Consider the following 22,704-nt stretch of genomic DNA (forward strand, 5'->3'; position numbering starts at 1 on the left):
ACTAAATTACCTTATGTTGAAAAAGAAAATGAAGATGAAACAGTGAAAAGCTTTTGTTTTATGCAAAAGACGAGATCACTCGTGGGTACAGATACGTTCTTTTATTTTTTATTATTTTTTTTTTTTTGGTTTGTTTTTGTCTAAGTTAAAATTTTTTGTCATCTTGAAGGAGTAATATGGGATAATTTTTCTATAAGATTTTGTCTTGAATTCAAAATATGAGGATGTATTCACCCCACCCCACCCCCCACTAAACCGGAATTTGCAGGTCTGTATTAACTAGTTCCGTTTACTATGTACAAAATATTTATTTCCGGTAATTTGAGGCGCCTCCGATCGATGCTAAAATTTGCGATCTCTTATATTGTAAATGATGAAATTGTTTTAGATTGATCAATTACAGACGTAAAGGTAAGTAAATAAACCAAGGCATTAAAAGAAAATCAAATATTTCTAATTTTCTCGACGAACCTATTTAAAGAAAAGGTTTGCCTAGGCCAGAGACATAGTTTCTGCATACTGGCCTAATGTTAGTTGTAAACTTGTAATATACTATCCATGAAAGTAAAATGCTAGGATACGGATGAATGATTAGACCTATCAACTCAACTGTCCAGTGAGCATCTGAACATACTGCAGAATTTTTCAGCATTTCATTGGCCAACAAGGGAAAACATGGGACCAAATATTTGAGAGTTATCCATACATCATAAGTATTCAATAATGCATTTTACTACCCTGTGAACCATTACATAAACTTGAATCCCTCAATGACTGGGGTAAAAATATTGACACATAATTAGACATCTGTACCAGCTGCCTAGTTAGTTAATGTTTCAAATGTCGCTATGCCAGTTTTTATCAATCATTTGTTCAAAGATTTTAGCTAAATTTTTTTTTACTAATAACTAGGAACTACAGATTTTAGAATTGAATGACAAAAATATATCTTAAAAGCTTAATTCAGGAAACATTTTGGCAGTTGACATGTCACAATTGCTGGTGAGGGATGAACTAATCTGCCAGGCATTTTGTCATTTATTTTCACAATTATATATACAACCTAGCTTCTCTATAAATCTCTAATTGTACTTACATGTAGATTTTTATTACACTCTCACATTAATTAAAAATGAATCTGAAAATGACTTAAATGAACTCTGCTAGTGATGAATATCTGTTTAAAATCCAGTATAAAGGATGTGGGAAATATTTGTCACATTGGAACAGTTAGTTCATATATTTTATATTGTGCTAATTAAACTAGCTGATTGAATTGTTCAACAGTAATTGACACAAGTAAGTATGGGGCAGTTCAAAATCATTTTGGTGCTTATATGATATTAAATCAGATCATTGCCTAAAAATTTTGAAAACAGTATATTTGATGTTAAGAACTCATTAGATGCTTTCAATTAGTAATTCATTACATGACCTCAAACTTTGTTTGGATCAATGAAACAACAAAATATGCATGTATGAAATTAAAAGAAACTTTACATACTCTTTCTATTTTAATTTTAGATCTGCCAAAGTGTCAAAACAATGCTGCCCAAGAACAGTCCAGCTAAACACATTGTTTCCAGGCTTTCCCCACACCTACCAGCCTTCACCGATATCTTTGATGAGGAAAGCTTCTATATCACTTTCTTTGTGTTGACTGTCTTAAGCTTTCTGGCAGTGTACTATACATCAAAAAGAGTTACTCTGAAAGACGCTGGACATGTTGACTAAAACTTGTCACTTACAGTCTGTATTTGTACTCGGACTTAAACCGTAATAACAACTTACTTTTTTAATAATGTACAGAAACATTGATTTGTTGTAAAAAAAAAAAAAAGCAGAACTTTCAAAATGTGTGCAATATTTATGAGATTCCCAATATTTTCTGCATGTTTTTCAGTTTTTGGTGATCAAATATGACTTGATTGTTTTTTTTATCCCTGTTTATGTGTCTTTATATCCGAAGCTTTTCTTAGTATACTACTCATTTTTACCAAAGTTTATTTCCATTTATTTTATTTTTTTGCAAACTTAAGTATATGTGTGTGTTCTTGATAAAAGAAAAAATTAACTTAATAAATATATTGTTTTCCTAAATCTTTTGTCATGTGAAGTAAGTGAAATTTGAAGGACAAGTCAATCATGCTTTTGTCTATTCACAGCTTTGACCATAGATTCTGAACTTTGAAAGACAAAAACACTTCATATATCAAGGTCAGTGGCTTAAATTCAATCAGACAAGGTCAATTTTTTTTGGAAACAATTCCAAAAGTAATATAAGCTTTGTATATCAATATAGTAGCTCAATCACAAACATCACTGAAGGGCATATCAATTGATGAATGCTAATGAAATTTAAGGTAACTTTAACAAAGTTTTACTTTTAAAGTAAAAAAAAAAATGGATCTGAAGAAAAAAATAGTAGAAATTCTTCACTTCTTAGAAGGGAGACCAGTTCTATCAGCAAAGTATAGGTTTTGCAGAGACAAAATTTGGTCCTTTATATGGTCTGAAACTCAAATATTGTATAATTGTTAAAATTGATATCATCGTTTATACATAATGGTGATGTGAATATATTTTCAGGGCTTAATTGACCCATTTTGGTACAGGGAATTTTTAATCTGAAAAAGTGGAAAATATTCTAAATACTGATGGCTAATATCAAGTTAAAATGACAGTAATGTTGAATAAAGAGTTACTTTAAAGGCTTCTTCCCTATTCAGTCCTTTATTAATCATTAAAATTTCAAAATTCAAGTTTTATTTAATATAAAATGCACTGAAAAATGCAATCTGCATCATTAGGGAAATTTTACTCAAAGTTTGGGGGAAAAGAGTAAATTTTAAATGTTGGGACAGGGTCCTTTTACAGAACCTGGATGCAAGAGTTATTAAGTCCTGATTTTTCTAAGATTTTACACTAAGTTGCGCATGACCCTGACCTCTTACACAAAAAAGATTATGCATACATAAAGCTTGATATTGTGGTAACTTTTAATGTTTTAGAACATTTTTCATGTTTATCATATTCATAAATATATACAAGTGCTTCACTGGCCATAGATTGGACACTGAACGTCATAAATATTGATTCAATACTACGTACAAACTTTATCTTTTGGGATTTGCCATTTTCTGACTTACAAATCTAGTCAAGGGTGGCCTTATCTCTTTATTTTCTATCCTGCAAGGCTTGGATCTCTGAGAAAACTCCAAATCTTTATCATCCGATTACCGTGTGATACGTTAAATTTGCTTAGTATTTAATTAAAAGTTGAACAAATTATAGATGCAATTGACACCGATCATTTTTTTTATCAGAATTACTAGTATTCAGTAGCTCACCTGAGACTAGGGCTCAATGGAGCTAGTAAAATCTGCAGTGTAGTATCAAAAATGCACGACTTAAAGGGAAAAATATAATACACTTATAATAAAAGGAAACAAATTAATGAAAATTCATTTCACACTTCTAACAGAAAAGTATAAACATAACTGAAAAGGCTATTGTTTCCTCTGTAGTGCATCCGGAAACTTTTCATTCCGTCCTCTTTTGCACACGCGATAAATCCTTCGGTTCTATTGTAGCTGTTTTGTAGGAAGCTTTTTACTTATCTGTGCCTAAAATGGCGAATGTTAGTAATTCCTCCGAGACAATTACCGATAAAGATAACATTCTTCTGCGGGATGACTTCCGAGTACCACACAGTTACGTGGTAGGGATGTCCGGATTATTTTTGTGGACTTTCCTGACCACAATCATCATTGTTAAGGCAGAACACGCCGAGATCTCACTGACAGAGGGCGGAAGTACGACGGCCTTACAGTACATACAGATCAGTGTATGCAACACAGTGACGGCTGGTTTTAAACTCTTAGAAAACATCCTGCAGTTTACAAATGCATCGTGTACATCTGTTCTGGTAATAGAACAGTTTTTTAACATTTTCCACGCTGCATCTGTCCTCCAGGTGGTGATTTTGGCGATCCAGAGGCTAGTATGTTTCCAGTTTCCTATTTGGAGTAACCAGTACTACAAGTCCCGTGGATTTCGAATCTCAACTTTTTCGGTTTATCCGATTGCCGTTGCTGTAGAAATTGTAGGGTTCGTTCAGTTAGGCCATGTGGACCTTATCGAGAACGAATACTGTTTCGGAAGTGAATATTCATTTCAGATGTCTCATGATAAACTCGCAATAACCCAGTATTGGCTTCGCTTTGCTGCCGTAAGAAGTGCACCTTGCATGATTCTACTTCCAGTAATTGTACTGTCAATTATTGTAGTCCTAAAGAACTACAGACAACGAATTAAACTAAGGAATGTGAACGCTCGGGAATCCTTTCTGAACGACTCTGTTTTCATTTTCATGTCTTTTACGACATTTTTCATCGAAACCCTGTACATCATTATGCTAACTCTGGACTATACCAGAAAGTCAAAGGCCACTGGAGCCAGAAATGTTTACCGTCACCTCGTTACAGACGCTATTTTGTTGCTAACGTACACCTGGTATTTTTTCTATCACACACTTCTTGGAACCAAGGAACGCAAGTATGTTCACAAGTGGAGAAATGCAACTATATCAAGCCTAACGCGTCCATCCAGGTATTTCACTGTGCGAAAAAAGAAGAAGGCTCGGAAAGTCACCGTGTCTTGTGAAGGGGAATCACATGCTTCCGGAGTCCGGTCAGTGGTTTCAATGAATCAGGAATCGAGTGCATCCGGAATTCTGGAAAGAGAGTTGTGATGATCGGGCACAACTGGACGAGACTTAGAGCGATAATTTGGTTCACATTACAAAAGATCTGGAATTTGTTAATTTTACAATAATTTACTGTTCTAAAATAAAGCATACATGTACATGTATTTCCTTTGCTTTTTCTTTCCTTCTTTTTTTAGTGATTAACAAAACATAATTTTATTGTGTTCACCTGGGTCATGTACTCAAGTTAGATCCTTTGTTCGAAATTTTCGGAATGTGCATTTCGCACTATTTTGCATTTGTAACAATATACAACCAAACTTGGTACAAAGAAAAGGGAAAACATGTTTGCTTTCTCTAAGATCAATATTAGGAAGTACTGTTGAGGTTCTATAAGGTTTAGAGAGACTTCTGTTGATTACAATTAATATGAAGTATGGTAGTTTATGGCAAATATTTAGAAAATATAATATTACACAATTATTGACGTTTATGAGGTGAATACGCACTGAACAAATAAACGTCAACTGAGAGAAGTGTGGTCCCCCGCTTTCTATGGAAGGCAATACATGTATTTGAACACGATTACACTCCATAATTTTCGGGGTCTTATTGGTTCGGGGTCTCCTACTCGTGTTAGAGCAGGGCCTCGGAGGTGTTGTAAACTTTTTATTTTCAACTTCTCCAGGTCTCCATGAGCGTGTTTAATTACGGCATAACTTGCCATGTGAACACTGGCTGTGCTGTACACACATGTACATACATAGGTTTTTGTCAGTTGTGGCCCGGGACCTCGAGCTATAGATTTAAATCAGATTTCAGTCAAGTATGATGTTTGACTTGAACAAAATCAAATTATTACTAGAATCGCGTCGCCGGCGTGAGGCAGTGGTTAGAGCGTTTGCACTAGAGTCGCGGAGTAAGGAGTTGATCCTTACGTCGCGGGTTCCAATCCCATTGCGGGACGTGGCGACCGGTCCTTCGGATGAGACCGTGTAAACCGAGGTCCCGTGTCGCAGTAGGTGCTGGCACGAAAATTCCTCACTGCCCAATGGCCCTTAGTGCCGATTATAGGTCAAAATTTACAGCCCTCCACCGGCAAGTAGTGGCGTCTCCATATGAGTGAAAAAACCTCGAGAGGGACATTAAGCAACAAACTAACAAAATTAAAATCGCAGTGAAAGTAATTCAGTCGTGCTTAGCAATGTAAAACCCCCTTCGTAGACATATTGCTTTTTCTAGAATCTGAGTTTTGTACTGAAAGCACATTTTTAAAATTCAGAATCGGTTTTTCTTTTTCGGTACACTGAAGTAAGATACAATCCGAACCATATATAGCCATGAACTGAAGTGGAATATGGAGATAACGAACAGTATTCAAGTGGATATCCCCTGAAAGCTTTTTGCGGACTCATCATCTCTTATTTTAAATGATTGTGCTGGGCTTTCATATAATCAAAGACGCCTACATGTACCTACTTCTACCTTTCCTTTTCTGATCAATATTTCATTCCAGTTCTCCATTTGATGCGATGTTTTTAAGATCGGTACCTTACAGAATGGATAACTTTACTGTCTACAATGAGAGTGATACCTACAATATGACAAGTATCTGTGAAATAGTCGCGAGTGTTCAGCTGGAAAACACTTATGCAATATTTGGACTGATTTTCGTGATACTGATGATGATCCAAAATGGAATTGCTATCGTGGCTCTAAATATCAGCGCAGACGACAGAAGCGTCAGTAGGACCATCCATTCCGTCATCATGTTATCGGCGGTTCTGTATGGTTTTGTACAGATACCAGTTTGGATCGAACAACTGTCCAACTCGAATATCGGCAGGAAATTTATTTACACGTACCTAATTCTTCTCCCCGGCATTTTTCACACAATTTTCATGTGGATAACTGTTTTAATGGCGGGACACCGCGCCCTCATTATGATACAACTAACGAACAAACGCTTCTGGGGAAATCAACTCAGATTCATTAAATATACCATCGGCATATCAATATTTTGTTTAATTTTTAATATACCTCGTATGATCTCATTAACTACAAGTGAGTGTCCTTTCCATAATATATCCGACACAATACAATACTGGATTGTGCTTTGTATGGATCAATATATTCCTTGTATCGCCCTAACAATATTAGTAATGTTTTTAACCAAGAAAATGTGGCATCATCATAAAAGACGGCAGATATTGGGTACGCACGCACTTGAAAACCGTCATACGAAGTACACCATTATGGAATCGAATCCCATTATTATAGCTTTTATAACTCTCATGATAGAATCAATAGATGCTGGAATCAGAACCCATCAAATGGTTACAACATTCTCTGTGGACGAATTGTCCGTATCTCTGTCTGTAATGCGCATGCTCAGATTTGCTTTTTATGGACAGCATTTCTTTATTCACATTATAACGAATTTCAAATTAAGACGAACTATGAGATTATACGCCGACCGATTACGTTCTCGGGCCTTCCAGGCGGTTTCGGGCGACATTTCCTTGTAAGGAATATGTACATGTATAATACAATGTATGTTTACCCTGCTTTGTACACATGATGGTCATTGAAATTACAAATTATGTGTTTTACGGACAAATTGTGTATTATTTAACTATATGTAATACGCACCTTTTTATGATTTCTCATTACAAAGTTTCTTTTGACTTTTATGTACTGTGTTAATTTTCTTTGTACGAGTATATGACTTTTAGATCAAGCTAACGGGACTGCTAATAGCCTGGTTCCCTGTCCCTGTTTTGCTCCGCGTTTCCTGCCTTGGCAAGGATGAGCCAGGGGACCAGCTAGACTGCTAAGAATATAAGCGCCATATTAATGTACATCTGTAAGTGCTACCACTAAATGTAGGAACCTTAAATAATGCTGACCCTTTTATAGACCACCTCAATGAATCACCAAAATGTACATATTGTGGATACCAAATTGAAGACTCACTGCATAATTTCTTGTACTGCCCAAAGTACAGATACTGATTAAATACATGAATGAAAATGACATATCAATCAATATAGATAATATATTATATTGTGTTGATTCATTATGTTTGGACAACTTTACATTTTTTTTATCATGTACATACCTTTATAAGAAACTCGAAAAGGTTTCCATTGAAAACCAAGTCTATTATGATACGTTTAGAAAAATATTATTCTGTTTTTAGTATAATATTTTATAAAGGAATCTTTCCCACGCTGAGTCAACTTTCATTTATATGTCTTTTTTACTCTCTCTCACGTTTTTTTCTCTCTCTTTGGATTCATTCTATATACGTACCAATTAATAATCTATTTTAAATACCACCTTTTCAGTGTTTAAATGTACCAGGACTTAGTAATTATCACATATAACGGTTTCAAAAGTGGGTGGGCGGGGGCAATTTCCTACAAAAATCTACCTAAACTAGCCAAAAGTGGTGGTGGGGGGGGGGGGGGCAACTTCCCAAAATTATCTGACAAGCCAAAAAAAAGTTCAAAAGTTATGGCCAAGATTAAATTTGGGTAAAATTTTGCAAAACTGGGTCAAACTTCAAGGTCAAAAGTTAAATATGATGGTACAGTTGGTGCTAGGGCTTTCATACTTCACCTGTGTAATTCTTGTGACAAGACCTTCCTTTGGATACAAACAACTTTGACCTTGACCTAGGAATTTGACATACTTTTGAAAAACTTTTATCTTGGCCATTACTTTTGAGCAGTTGGTGCTAGGGCTTTCATACTTCAATATTCACATGTGTATTTCTTGTGAGAAGGCCTTTCCTTGGGCACCGTTAATTTTGACCTTGACCTTGATGTTTGACCTTCTTTTGAAAAACTTTAACCTTTTCCAAATCTTTTCAATGGTTGCAGCTAGGGCTTTCATATTTCACAGTATATTCCTGAAGACAAGACCTTACTTTGCGTACCAACATATTTGAATTGCTTTTTAAAAGTTTAACCTTTGCTAAAAGTTGTCATACGGGGGCATCAGTGTTTCACAAACACATATTGTTTCTGAATGTACTTTTACTTTCAATTTAGTTTTAAAATGTTCATTGAAAGAGTCTGTTTTCCCACTTTTCGAGACAGTAAATGTAATAAAAAAAATCCCTCCTACATTTAAGGACAGGGTGAACATAACATTCAGGTACATAGAATGGGGGAGGGGGTCTTTTTTCTGATATATAGCGACTGTTAAATCGTTATATTTAAATGTCCCCGTTGACTGCTATTATCTAACTCAGTTGGGCCCTGAATGATTGTCTTTCTGGACCTTGCTTTTGTATTCATAGCCAGTTATTGGGTATATAATTTCAGGCAAGTAGTATCGGGGGAGGGGATGGAGGTTCCCCCTTCCCACTTTCAGAAAATTACAAAAACGATACTACATGCCTGAATTTTACCTCCAAAATATTTTGTATTGAATGAACAGAATGTAATACTAGTATCGCAAAATGTAAGAATTTCCGTTTTATGCCACAATGTTATGATGGAGATTTTTGAAATATCATGATATATAATCTATATCATGCAATAAGTATTTCTAAATATTTGACTACAAAGAAGTTTATATATTTTTCGTTACATTTTGCGTTGATTTTGACGCAAAGTTTAAATAACGTAATAATCGCTATTTATTACATTTTACGTTGGAACATAGCTATGAGGCCATGGTTAACAGATTGTAAACCATTATATAGGGTTTAATGATCGTCGTTCGCAGACACTTAGTGAACGCTCCGTTTAAAATCAATCAGATGCACGTGTCACCGAGGGGCTTTGTCCAAATATTGACGTTGCAGGCTTATTTTTCTTACAATGTGTGGATTTCATAATTTTTATAATTTGTAAAAATACCAAATGGACGCCTCTAAGCAAAAATTTCGTGGGAATTATCTTGTGTATTGTTTAATTTTAGGTGTGATTATATCGAAAGTTAATTCTTTGCACGTGGATAAAAGCAAATCCTCTCGTATTCCAGGTAAAAAAAAAAAACAAACTGCATTCTCTTTAGATTCACATATAAAAACTTTTTTTTACCTTTGATTTGTTTGAATAATTTTCATTTAAGATTTTGGATCGATAGCAAATTCATTTTCCCAGGCAGTTGAGAAAATCCTCAAAGATGCCCTGTCAATGTTTCATGGTCTGCCATCCAATTACAGAAACTCAACGTCAGAGGTTTGTTAAAATTTTTGTGCCACACAATATTGTGGCCCATTTGCGTACCCCTTTATTTACACTTATGAATAATGTTTGAAAATAGTAGACATTGATTATAAAGTTTTAATTGGTTTGTAGATTCTGCACAAGAACGGTACAAGCATCTTGAAAAATATCACAATAATCAAAAACTCCACGAACAGTTCACTAAATGGAGTATACCTAGAAAGAACAGAATTGTTGGAAAATAAGGCAAGTAGCACAATGTGGTTCCTACAATTTGTAGAAACATATAATGATTAAAAGGAAAAACTGAACGCGACAAAGGATAAAATAATTTTAGAAAACTAGTTTTGTAAACGTACAAGAAACTGTCCCGTCCTGTAAACCCCCCCCCCCCCCCCATTTCAAGGGCCAAAAAATGTTAACAGAAGGTCGCATGAAGTTTGCAGACGATATTTTTAAAAAAGTCTTTGAGCTTTTGCGATGAAATTAAATATCAACTCCTTATGGCATAAAGAAGACCCCTTTTGATTTTGAGGTCAAAAGTCATAAATTCATACATTGCAAATAACATTTTCCAAATGATAACTTTAGTATTCTTTGAGTTTTCTTCGATAAACTTTAATTTTTCAACTTCTATGGCCTAAAGAAGAACCCTATCGAGTTTGAGGTCAAAAGGTCAGAGGTCAAGGTCAGAAATATATATTGCATATATAGTTTTCAGATAATTTTAGTTTTTCTGTAAGCTTTTGCAATGGAACTTCTGATCATGATTTCTTTAACTTTAAAAAGACTACTATTGACTTTAAGGCCAAAAGCTGAAAGGTCAAGGTTGACCTTTTTATGCTATACCCCTGGCGTCGGCGTCACGGTTAAAGTTTTAGGAGCAAGTCCTTTCCCAAGTATAACTATAAATCCTACCTGGACCAAACTTGCATGGATGATGCATCTAGGGATAGACATTACCACACTTGCTTTGGATGCTGGATCTGACCTAGATTTACCAGATGAGTTTACAGGTTAAAGTTTTTGGAGCAGGTCCATTTCCAAGTAACTATAAGTCCTACCTGGACCAAACTTGCATGGATAATACATCTAGGATTGGACTGTTCCACACTGGCTCTAAATGCTGGATCTGACCTAGATTTTCCAGATGAGTGACCAGGTTAATGTTTTGGAGCAAGTCCATTCCCAAGTACGGTAACTATATGCCCTACCTAGACCAAACTTCCATGGATGATGTGTCTAGGGATATACACTAACCAACCTGCTTCGGATGCTGCATGGATCTGACCTAGATTTTCCCAATGAGTGAATTTCAGCCATATTTTAACCAAATTAGCATGACGTATCTAGGGATGGACACTTCCAGACTTGATTTGGATTCTAAATCTGACCTACATATTCCAGATGAGTGACCAGGGTAGTGTTTTTGGAGTAGCTTTATAATATTATGGCCTGTTTTGATTAAACTTACATAGATGGTGCTTCTAAGGATGAAAACTTCCAGACTTGCTTCGAATGTTGGAACTGACCAAAATTTTCTTTATAAGTAAACAGGTTAATTTTTTTTTTGAGCAGGTCTATTTCCAAGTAACTATAAGTCCTACTTAAACCAAACTTGCATGGATATTGATCTTGGGATGTACACTAACTAGAAAAAAAATATGATGTTAGATTTGCCTTACTTATATAGATTACATTCGTCGAGGTGAGCTTCGCAATTTTTGATAACCTTTTCTTTCTCCAACTGCAAAATAGTTCCCGTTCTTCCACTCTCTTCCCTTTTTTCCTTAAGCGAGGGAGGGGGAGGTGGCACAAATTCTCTGAATAAGCTTGTTAATTTTCAGATATTGTATTTAATGTCTAAAACTTTTTTTTTTATTTTCAGACCTTTGTTCCGTAAATCCCTATATCCAAAGGAATACGAATGCAGTGGGATTACATGTACTTGTAAATAAATTGTAAAACAGTTTTACAATGTTATAAATATCACATCACAGAAATCATTTTAGTGTGCAAATTTTTAGTAACAATGGTCCTTCAACAAAATGCAAACTGTCGTAGGATTCGGCAAAGAAAGCTTGGTTGGAGCTTGCTGCCAAAACTTGAGTCTGTCTTGTACTAACTCGTTCACCTACCCCTACCACAAATAATTTTATCCCCATGAAAGATGCGCGTGTAGTTTCACGTAAAGCTTTTCTGTATTCCCCGTTGCTCAGCGTCTCCCCCATGAACACAACACCCACTTTCTTCCTCTGGTTGCCTCTACTAAAACTTTGCCGCAATCTCCGCATCATGGAGGAAATACCCTGTGTAGTGTCTGTCATCGACTTTTCTATCTTCTCACGGTCATGTCCGGAACCAAACGTTATATCACCAAGGCTCTGGGTGGCACAACCATTGGTCACGGTTTCGATCTCGGAATGGCTCTGTGGCAGGTCAAGGCGGTCAGATAACTCGGCAATAAATCGCAAGATAAATTTAGAATTATCTATACCGATGGCAGCAGTGTCAAGCGCCACTTTTAATTCCACTGGCATTTCAGGACTGCAATCTAGAAAAAAATATATTTGAGAAATTCAATCCTGAACCCAAACACAAGAATAAATGGCTGACTATGAAAAAGTATGAGGGAAACTTACGAGCATTGCCATTTAGAACAGCATCCTCATTGATGGCGGGCGGTGTAGGCGGGGGCGGAGTAGCAGGTGGAACTGCAAGAAATATTTATAGACAAGATAAATTCGTGGGGACATTTTCACTCTCATTCTAGTCTGTAATAGTAATTACTCGTAACACAATTAACAAAAGTTCAAATTAAATCAGTCAATGACTATTCTCCAGAAATTTTCTGGTGTAGGTATATTTCATCAGTTTGGAAAAACGTTGTAAGGGTTTGGAGTAGGGGAAAGGCATTTATACCAATAATCTCGCTTCTGGAAGTGGATGGGTAGCCCCAGTCGCCTCTATTAGCTATACCATTGTTTGCATATCATGAAATTGAAATGCCTCTCCCAATTACCTTTGCAAGTTCTGATGGCTAACTTATCTTTAATGGTTTGGAGCGCGTCGAAATTGTCTATCTCAAACATGAAGTTGTCCGTCGGCTTACTCGCTATTGCTTTTAGTTCTTTTTCATCAACCTGAGAAGGAAAGAAAAACGCATCTTCTTTGTATTATGCTTCTTTTTGTGGGATTTTTAGAAACACAAGAGAATGCAAACATACCTGATCTCCAATCCCAATCACAAATACAGTGATTCCTTGATTGTGCGCCGCCGCTGCTTCCTGTACTGTGTACCGGAAGTCTTGTGACATCCCGTCCGTGAGGACAATGACTATGTGAGGGACATTGGGTCTCCCGTCATTGACCGGAAATGTCTGTGTTCTGACGTAATTCAGCGCCTTCCCCGTGTTTGTTCCTCCCCCCTGGTACCAGACACTCCGTATCTTCTGTTTTATGTCCTTTTTGTCGTTATATTCACCCAACTTGAATTCTGGGATAACTTGGGTACTAGACAACAATTGATTTAATTTAGTACGGAAAATACGAGCGCTGAATGACCGAAGAAACAATTAATATTAACCCAGAAATGATAAGCCGAAAAATTTAATCGAAAAAAGAAAAGGGAAAACATATCTTACAGCACCGAACTCTTTGGTAATTTTTGTAAAAACTAAGTCTGTGTTTTTTGCAACATTTTTACAGCTTAAACATGTGTGTTGTATATATTGCAAAAAAAAACCTCTTCACTCTATAATACAAAATTTTAGATCAAGAGGAGACTCAATCACGTATATTATCTACTCAAATCACAATTCCACTGAAAGATCAATGTATTCCTACTTGATCCATATTCGGGACTTATGGTTGGCGATAGATGTATTTCTAAACTTTAAACTTCAAAAAGAGTAGAAGTTTGCCATCTTACCTGAAGCTGACCATTCCAACACGGGTTTTATTTTGTCCAATGTCGAACAAGTCCACCAAGTTTTCCGTAAAATTTAGCTGTTTCCGGAAGTCACTGTACATTATACTTCCGCTGGAGTCCAATACAAACTCCACATCGGCCGGCTTATTGCCGCAGCCTGGGGGATAAAAAAAAGTTTGTAAACTTGTAGAAGTGATTTTTATTTCAAGAGATATATAACTTAAAATCAAGATGATATCGTTTATCTTATTCTTTGAAAGAAAATGAATTTAAAACAAAAAAAATCAAACGAGGTGTTCTTTACCGTAAGAATCCTTTGTGGATGAAGTCTGAAAATTGAAAAACATTATCAAATTGCAATAAATACACCATCAACCCAAAATACCTGTCTATAACAAAATCGAATTAAAACTTACTGAATGAAACAGAAGTGCAATAAGCAGTCCAAAGCTGGAAATTGGCGCCATTTTCTCCCTCCTTTACCGGGCCAGTCTCAGTATTGTAGTAAACTATCCACTACACTTGTCTTCCTCTTAATATAACTTAATTTTTTGCCATTATTTTTATGTGATCTCATCCGTTATGTATTGATAATTATTTTAGTTTGCTAGTTTTATCCTAATCAGTGTTTGTATCTGCTTTCGGTGGCACTTCGCCTAAGTGACATATTACTCATTTGGTTGATGGAGTACGTATTTTGTTTTAAAGCTGTTTTTGTCTGTAGAATATTTACATCGCTTGGGAGATCAAATTCGAATGCTTTAATCTCTATTAACCGATTTTTGCAATTTTGTAATTTCTACACTGGAACGGGAGATGAAATTATGATATGGGATTACACAAATGATTGTTTTTCTTTTACATCTGTTTTAGGTTAATCTATATCTGTAAAAGTCGTAATTTCCATTCCGAGTAGAACCTGTTCATAGGAATTACATGTATGTTCTTAAAAAGAAAAATATATTATACTAAAAATCGTCAGGTATTTGGGATTTGAGAAAAAGAGCAAAAAATTACAGAGTCACATATAAATTATATAATCTTAATTTTTTCATTCCAATCCTAATTTTATAACCAATTACAAGTATATACTAATTGCTTATTTCGAATACGAGTACAAACATTCCCCATCCGCTTTGATTATTTGTATGCAATCTTATTTTCTAAAGTACCAGTGTAAACATAATATGTTCTGACTTTTTGCCGGAGTGGGGTTAAAAATCTAAAATGATTTTATTCGGCATAAACTGTCTTTACGGTAGACTAAGTACTCACTTGAGGGCAACTCCAAGCAGGACAATCTAAAAAAAAATCTACTATTGCTAAAAACAAAATGTACTCTACCAGTTTTTGTGTCTTTTACTGTGTGTAACTTCTTTTATTTAGGCTTTGTGGAGAAACGCAAAATTTGTGTCAACCAGATATTTCTGAGACGGCAGCTCCACTGGTTTTAATTTAGTAAAAGAATGAAATAGGCGAAGATAACGAACAGTGATCGATCTAACAAAAAAAAACCTACAAACGATACAAATCTGTGAGAAGGGCATAAACACGGAACTCTAGAAATTCCAGAGGTGGGATAAGGTGCATAGGAGGAGTAAGCATCCCCTGTCGACCAGTCACACCCGCAGTGAGTCCTATGTATTGATTAGGTAGACGGAGCAGTCCGTAGTCAAATTTAGTAAAAAAAAAAAATAATAAATAAATAAATGCCTAACAATTGGTATGAAACACAGCCAAAATACGATCCAATGATAGGTTATATTTGCTAACAAGGTCGCCAGAACGACCATAGAATTTACAAAATGCTGACTTTAAACGAGACTGTTGAAATCCCCGTAACATCAACTTATTTGTCAGCAGCCTACTTCGGTTTAAAAATTGCTCGTACTAAAAGCATGCTCTTGAGTATCGAATTAGTTCAGAGACATAAACCCCATATGCAGGTTATACTGGAATATCACTACATAAATGAGGAAAGTTGACGATAGAAGTCATCTGGTTTGTCATACAGCTAAGTTGTTAGTTGGCTTTTATCGCCTAGTCAGTAAAATATCCAAATATGAAACAGATATGACAGACTCTGTGGTGACTTTTATTTCGAGTTCACTAGGATATATCGAGTCGACATATGAATGGAAGAATCTATTGTTAGTTGATAAACGTCGTCGATATACTGTAGATTCCTTATTTTACGCGAGTACTTTATATCGCGAAATGGCTAACGTGTGTCAAATCGCGAGAAAAATAATTCGCGAATGGGTGATTTATCTAGAGATTTTACATACATTAAAGCACCATAAAAATAAAAGCGAGTAATTTTATTTCGTGAGTTGTGCTTCTCGCGTAATTACGCGATAATTTATTCCTCGCGTATATTTAGGAATCTACAGTATCTGATTGTCGAGTTGAAGGCCACGGCAAGAGTTTTTTCTCATGTAGAAGTTTTTGAATAAATTCTGTTTCATAGGAATATACTAGTAAACGCATGTCGGTTAATAAAGGAGCACAATAAGTGTCTATCGAAAATCCAACAGTTTGGAAGACTTGGTCTCCAAAGACAACATAGATGTCGTCAATGAGGAACTCAAGCTTCCCTTTTATATCAAACTCAGAGTACTCGTGTGTAGAATCAGGGTGATTGTTTTACTGATTTTTTAAAAATTAATTTTGTAGATGCCAATCACAAATGAATGGTCGCACCTGGACTTTAAACACTTTTTAAAGTTTAATATCTACAGAATTGCGTATTCTTTAGTTTTCTAAAAAAAAAAAAAAAGATGGACGTGTGATCTGCAGGGATTATGTGTACATTTATAGTTTTAAAATCCTTGATTTGGTCGGCTGAACACAGCTGGACAGACTTTAAAAGGTTACGCACAAAAGAAAATGTTACGTACGTTTACTTTGAAGTAGTTTCTCAAATTGTAATATTTAATTAAGGAATAACTGTCTTATTTTTTGGATTCATGATGTGATCAATCGAGTGGCTTGCGTGATAATTTGCATAAACGCCGAAGGCGTTTATGCATAAAATTATCACGCAAGCCAATCGATTGATCATCGTCATGAATCCAAAAAATCTGACAGTTATTCCTTATATTTACATGCTCTGCAAATTCCCGTGCTAATAGCCCCGCTTCTGTCTCAATTTGTCCCGCCCCGCACGTGATTTTTTTTTAACCGCGCCTATCGATGAACCAGTAGATTTATGTAGAAATAAAGTATTTTTACAATTTGTAATTCTATCTCGGACAAAGACATTGGAAATGTAAATATGTCTGCTTATCTTTATAGTTACGATAGCAGATTAACACTTTACATCAATAATAAACACTAGTAAGATAATAAGGTATAGTTAAATGCAATATTTCATAAGTATAGGTTGGAAGAATTGGTTTCGCTCTCGGTGCAACTGACCCAAAATTTATCTATATTAATATTTAATAAATCAGTACATAAAATTATTCTGACAAATGCATTGGTTGTTTGCATTAAAAGAGTAACAGTACATGCAAACTTCTGGATTCCAGTACTATAGACTGGTAACTCATACTACTAATTAGCTATCACCGCTACACACACAATATGGATTTAAAATATGGGTCATCTCTCCATTTTTACAAATGTTTGCTTTTTTCTTTGAATTAAAATACACACAAATAACGTTTTAAAATCAGGGAGAGATGACCCAGAGATAGTGAAATATGGAGATAACGAACAATAGTCAAGCTCAAAGTCCATTAAAACAATATAAATCGGGAGCAGAGCAAACACAGACTTCCAACAACATCAGAGGTGGGATCAGGTGCCATGGAGGAGTGAGCATCCCCTGCCGAAAGGTCACACCCGCCTTGTGCTCCTTGTCGTGAAAAAAATACCCGGAAAAATAAGGAAAAAAATAACCCGGAAAAATCCGTCGACAATTCAGTGTGTAAATAATGGCCTAACAATTAGTATGAAAAACATCTGTTAGCATATAACTTAATGATAGATTGTATTTGCTGACAAGGTCATTGTATCGACCATAGAACTTACGAAATGATGACTTTAAACGAGAACATGTTGATATCAACTTCTTTGTCAATAACTTACCTCGTCTTAGAAATTGTTCATAGGTAGAGCATGCTCTTGCGTAACGAATCAACTGAGAGATATGCATCCCTTACGAAGGTGATAAGGGTATATTGCTGCATAAGTAGGGGAAGTTGGCGATTGAAAAGTTAAAGTCATCACGTTTATAATAAAGCTTTGTTGTTAGATTACCATTAACTTCTTTTTCTGGTAAAATATCCAAATATGAAACAGATGTGTCAGACTCTTTGGTATTTTTTATTTCAAGCTCACTGAGATATATCGTGTTGACATATGAATGGAAATAACTACTGTTAATTGATAATAAGTCGTCGATATATCTAAATGTCGATTTGAAGGCCACAGCAATTAAGAGATTTCTTTTTCTCCTGTATAAAATTTTGAATAAATTCTGCTTCATATGAATACAAAATAGGTCTGCTAACAACGGGGCGTAATTGGTACCCATGGGAATTCCAACAGATTGTTGGAAGACCTGGTCTACAAAAACCACATCGATATTGTCAATCAGAAACTCAAGCATCTTTTTAATTTTAATTTTAGAGTACTTGTGTGTTTAATCAGAATGTTTTTAACAAAATAACAAATTTTTAGAAAAAGTGTTTAATAAAAAATATAACATTTTACTTGTATGAGTACCAAATTACTCATCTAGCCAATTTTCAAGTTATTTTTTAGCAAATAAAACACAATATCGGGAAAATATTTCCTTTTCCTATTTCACAAGAACCCTAAAAATCAAAGAATGATAAAATTTCATGTCACAGATCAATGAAATTTTCACTTTTCAAGTGAGCCCAGATTCATGCCGAATGCCAATCAAATACGCCCTCGTTCTTTGTGCCAAGTTTGACTGAGTCAAATAAAAACTGTAGGGTGACTAGCGTATACTAGTAGGTTTTAGTAGGTATTGTAAAACTAATCAATTTATAAAATTATGGGCCTTGGTTTACTCTACTTTGGTTCCAAGGTTAAAATCTGAAATCAGACAAAAACTACTCGAGGGGTCGCATTTTAAAAGAATTCCACTATTGTTCTAATTCTAGTAAGCGTTGAAACATTGTTCATCCAAATAAAAAAAACGTGCCGTTTTTTGAGGTCAATAGAATGATTTAGACACCTGAGGAGTACAATATTCATCGAGCCCGAAGGGCGAGGTGAATATTGTACTTCAAAGATGGATAAATCATCGCATTGACCCCCCCCCCCCCAAAAAAAAAAAAAAAAAAAAAAATCAGCAATAATTATTTTATTATATGATTCAATAATTCTAAAATGATACAAGCTTATTAAGCAATGATGAGTTGTTTCCATTCGCTGGTATGGGGAGGGGCAATTTCAAGCCCTCCGCAGCCGCCCCCCCCCCCTCCCTCACTCCCACCCCTCGATCACCCAGATTCTATGTGCCTGAATGTTATGGTCACCTGAGTGGGATCGGTATTCAACAATGGATCGTGTAGACTGACAATTACAGTAAAGACAGACTGAAATTCTTTTTTTCAGGATTGTTGGAAACACGTATTAATAAAATGACAAATAGTTATTTCTAGCAATTTCAATGTAATAATTCATTTGAGGGTTACGGAGCCATCTTTTCTTTGATTGTCAGATTCTATCGCAGTCTTATACTATCCATGGATGCCATCTTATACTATCCATGGGTGGCAAATGCATGAACTATCAGTGTATCATGCTTATAGTAAATAAAAAGCTGACCACTCTTAGATTTATTTACACCGTTAATGAAGCTACACAGCAGACAACACATGCGTTCCTTGGAACACTCTAGTTATTCATACGTTGAATTCATATACAAGATTCTCCTTTTATTTGGCTATCTAGCATCCTTGCAGCAAGAATGATACGCGAGAATATTGCTGTAAACGCACTAAACTTTGTACACATGGTGTCTTCATCTTTGACCTTTTTGTCCTTTAATCTACTAGACGTCCTCCTCTGGGCACTTACATTTGCAGAAAGAATTGGATTAAAAAGATTTTGTGTGGGAATTGAAACATTGTTACAAAAAGGGTCTAAACACTATATCCAAGGCATAAATGAGAGTATAATGAGCAGGATTGGTAGGGAGGGATCAAGTTCAAATTTGAATCATACGACAACAACCAAATATGAAAAGGATGTTAATTTTTGCACTGTAAGTAAAGTTCATTGCTCCGATTCAGTCTCTCCAATAAAAAGTTTGTTACCCAGACATAATTAGTATAATACATTATAAATATATACCATAATTGTGAGAGTAAATTATGTTTCTTATGAAGCATGATGATGTGTATTACGTAATATATCTCTATTTTTATACTATAAGTCGACCATCGAATTTTTTGTATTCAGAATACTCAGTTCTACACAAAAAAAAATTTGAAGCATAAATTAGTTAATTGACGATCGACATCGATTTTATAATCTTTGGTCAGTTAACTCTACAAATGTTAAACTTTTAAAATGATTTGCCATTGTCAGTGAAGTCATTGCTAAATCATTCATAGTATGAGGGAGGGGATGGTAGATGCGTTTGTAATATTATGAGAGAGAGAGAGAGAGAGAGAGAGAGAGAGAGAGAGAGAGAGAAGTGGGGGCTTATAAAAAATCGAAAGATAGTGAATTAGGGAAAAAAGCTAGAGGTGGAACAGCTTTGGAAACTGGTCATTTAAGAATATCATTTAGTCCTAGAATCCATATTTACGTATAGGACATAAAGGATATCACATGTCATATCAAATACGTTCAGTGGTTCTTGACTAAAAGATTTTTTTCTACATATTTCAATGTAAAACTTGGATTCCCTATTGTGGCCCAGACCTTCCTCTGGGGTCATAATTTGAACAATTTAGAATCTACACTAACCCGGGATGCTTCCACATAAGTTTCAGCTATTCTGGCCCAGTGGTCCTTGAGAAGAAGATTTTTAAAGATTGTTCTCATATATTTCAATGTGAAAATTTGATTCCCTATTGTGGCCCCGCCCTACCCCCGGGGGTCATGATTTGAACAATTTAGAATTTGCACTACCCCAGGATCCTTCCACATAAGTTTAAGCTTTTCTGGCCCAGTGCTTCTTGAGAAGATTTTTTAATGACCCCACCCTATTTTTGTCTTTTCTAAGTTATCTCCCCTTGGAAGGGGGCTTGGCCCTTCATTTTAAGAATTTAAACTCCCCTTTACCCAAGGATGTTTTGTACCAAGTTTGGTTAAAATTGGCCCAGTGATTCTTGAAAAGAAGTTGAAAATGTGAAAAGTTTACAGACAGACGGACGGACGACGAACAACAGGTAATGAGAAAAGCTCACTTGAGCTTTCAGCTCAGATGAGCTAAAAAATACTAATAATTATCATCATTTTGTGATTTATGAACCGTTTTCAAGACGCCTTAAAAACGAAATACTCCCAAAATTATGATATTGGCAATTCAAGTGATTTTTGGTAGGACTACGAGGGTTGTCCCAAAATTCCGTAGACAAGCGTAGTTATGTAGGAACCCGGTGTCATAAATCAATGAAAGTTTTTGCATATATAAAACTAATAATATCCAATACATTTATGGGCAAAAATTGAGAATTTACACATTTGAACCCTATTTAAATACAATTTTCCAGTGTCTTATGTAAGAAGGCGGCGCAGTACCCAAAAATTGCAATTAAAAATCGGTATGTGATATTTAAAATTTTAAGAAAAAGTATTTAATACTCAGAATTTCGAAAATTAATATTATTCAAAATTACGAAATTAATATTATTCAAATTGCAATGTAAGCTACCTTTCCTCCAATTTTATTGTTTATTCCTTGATAAATATGAATTTTATAACGTTTTATATGCATCAATTTGAAATCTGACCATGAAAAATGGCGCCTGTGTCGACACAGACGGCGCGCTGGACAGTGATCAAATGTTCTGAACTTTAATTCACTCCTACAGAAAAACAGGAATCATAAATGTTTGGTACGCATGGAAATGTCTTTCGGTCCTTAGTGTATCAAAATTGTCCAAGTTTGTGAAAAAGCGAAACTAAATAAGAGACCGCCCAAAGAAAAGGGCACGGAATCGTGGTCAAAGTGACGTTTTGCAACTTCATTTGAGAAGACACAGAAATCAAAACCCTTAGAGACATGAGGTTTTTAAAATCGTTATTATTGGATACATATGCATGTGCATACCGTAGCAATTAAGATATTTTTAATTTATTTTTATAATGTTTATGATAAATTAAAAAAAATGATTCCTTTTATTAGTGAAATAACTTCAATCAAAATTGGTGACGTTAAGTGCATCTTTTTTGACGTCGGAGATTGCTCCGGGTGTTAAGGAACGGTAATACTGACATTGTAATTACTCGAATTGGTTTTAAGCAATCATGTTAAAACTTAGTAACTTACCAACCAATAACACACTTCATCCACCCAGAAAATTTTAGACAGATACATTTAATTTTGTTAAAGATATGAACTCTGTCTACGGAATTTTGGGACAACCCTCGTATATAGGGAACACCATTCTCTAGCATCATGCACAAATACCTTGATTTTTTCTGAGTAAACTTATTAAAGTTGTAATACTTGAATAAAAAATTTGTGAGGAAAATTATATATTATTGAGGAATGTGTTGTCTGACCTCAACTGTTTTCATTACTCATAGATACTATATACTGCAAGTGCTGTATAAATTGGAGCAAACTGCATTCCAGAATATATAAATGACACCCATCACCTGAGTGACTCGGGTGACCTAAACTACTTTGCATTGTGTTTACATGTATATCAAATTCA

At 35.2% G+C, this 22,704-nt stretch overlaps 3 protein-coding genes and 1 long non-coding RNA gene across 4 annotated transcripts; 3 read left to right on the forward strand and 1 right to left on the reverse strand.

The window, feature by feature from the left end:
- Positions 1-323: 323 nt before the first annotated feature.
- LOC133196590 (uncharacterized) lies at positions 324-2,100 on the forward strand. The gene is made up of 2 exons (XR_009722382.1): positions 324-411; positions 1,525-2,100. It is a non-coding gene; the product is annotated as an uncharacterized LOC133196590 (long non-coding RNA).
- Positions 2,101-3,601: 1,501 nt separating this feature from the next.
- Positions 3,602-4,872, forward strand: LOC133196591 (uncharacterized). The gene has a single exon (XM_061332456.1). It carries the CDS (start codon positions 3,632-3,634, stop codon positions 4,751-4,753), a length of 1,122 nt encoding a protein of 373 aa, XP_061188440.1. The 5' UTR covers positions 3,602-3,631; the 3' UTR covers positions 4,754-4,872.
- Positions 4,873-9,566: 4,694 nt separating this feature from the next.
- On the forward strand, positions 9,567-10,191 carry LOC133196969 (uncharacterized). The gene is made up of 3 exons (XM_061332812.1): positions 9,567-9,706; positions 9,797-9,906; positions 10,027-10,191. The coding sequence occupies exons 1-3, from the start codon at positions 9,586-9,588 to the stop codon at positions 10,189-10,191; spliced, it is 396 nt and encodes a 131-aa protein (XP_061188796.1). The 5' UTR covers positions 9,567-9,585.
- A 1,606-nt stretch (positions 10,192-11,797) lies between these two features.
- LOC133196592 (cartilage matrix protein-like) lies at positions 11,798-14,331 on the reverse strand. The gene is made up of 7 exons (XM_061332457.1): positions 14,242-14,331; positions 14,130-14,154; positions 13,826-13,982; positions 13,122-13,407; positions 12,917-13,037; positions 12,537-12,608; positions 11,798-12,448 (listed from the first exon to the last, which is right to left on the reverse strand). Exons 1-7 carry the CDS (start codon positions 14,290-14,292, stop codon positions 11,898-11,900), a joined length of 1,263 nt encoding a protein of 420 aa, XP_061188441.1. The 5' UTR covers positions 14,293-14,331; the 3' UTR covers positions 11,798-11,897.
- Between the last annotated feature and the right edge of the window lie 8,373 nt (positions 14,332-22,704).

This window comes from Saccostrea echinata, unplaced genomic scaffold (genome assembly GCF_033153115.1).
Source record: "Saccostrea echinata isolate AGI-Se365-2 ecotype Australia unplaced genomic scaffold, CSIRO_AGI_Sech_v1 ptg000030l, whole genome shotgun sequence".
Taxonomy (NCBI): Eukaryota; Metazoa; Mollusca; class Bivalvia; order Ostreida; family Ostreidae; genus Saccostrea; species Saccostrea echinata.

Excerpts from the sequence above, each read along its gene's own strand:
- LOC133196591 (XM_061332456.1), top strand. The coding sequence starts at position 3,632 with ATGGCGAATGTTAGTAATTCCTCCGAGACAATTACCGATAAAGATAAC.
- LOC133196969 (XM_061332812.1), top strand. The coding sequence starts at position 9,586 with ATGGACGCCTCTAAGCAAAAATTTCGTGGGAATTATCTTGTGTATTGT. Across the intron at positions 9,707-9,796 it reads CAAATCCTCTCGTATTCCAG|ATTTTGGATCGATAGCAAAT; the intron begins GTAAAAAAAAAA and ends TTTTCATTTAAG. Across the intron at positions 9,907-10,026 it reads ACAGAAACTCAACGTCAGAG|ATTCTGCACAAGAACGGTAC; the intron begins GTTTGTTAAAAT and ends ATTGGTTTGTAG.
- LOC133196592 (XM_061332457.1), bottom strand. The coding sequence starts at position 14,292 with ATGGCGCCAATTTCCAGCTTTGGACTGCTTATTGCACTTCTGTTTCAT. Across the intron at positions 14,155-14,241 it reads TTGCACTTCTGTTTCATTCA|ACTTCATCCACAAAGGATTC; the intron begins GTAAGTTTTAAT and ends TTCAATTTTCAG. Across the intron at positions 13,038-13,121 it reads TGATTGGGATTGGAGATCAG|GTTGATGAAAAAGAACTAAA; the intron begins GTATGTTTGCAT and ends TTTCCTTCTCAG.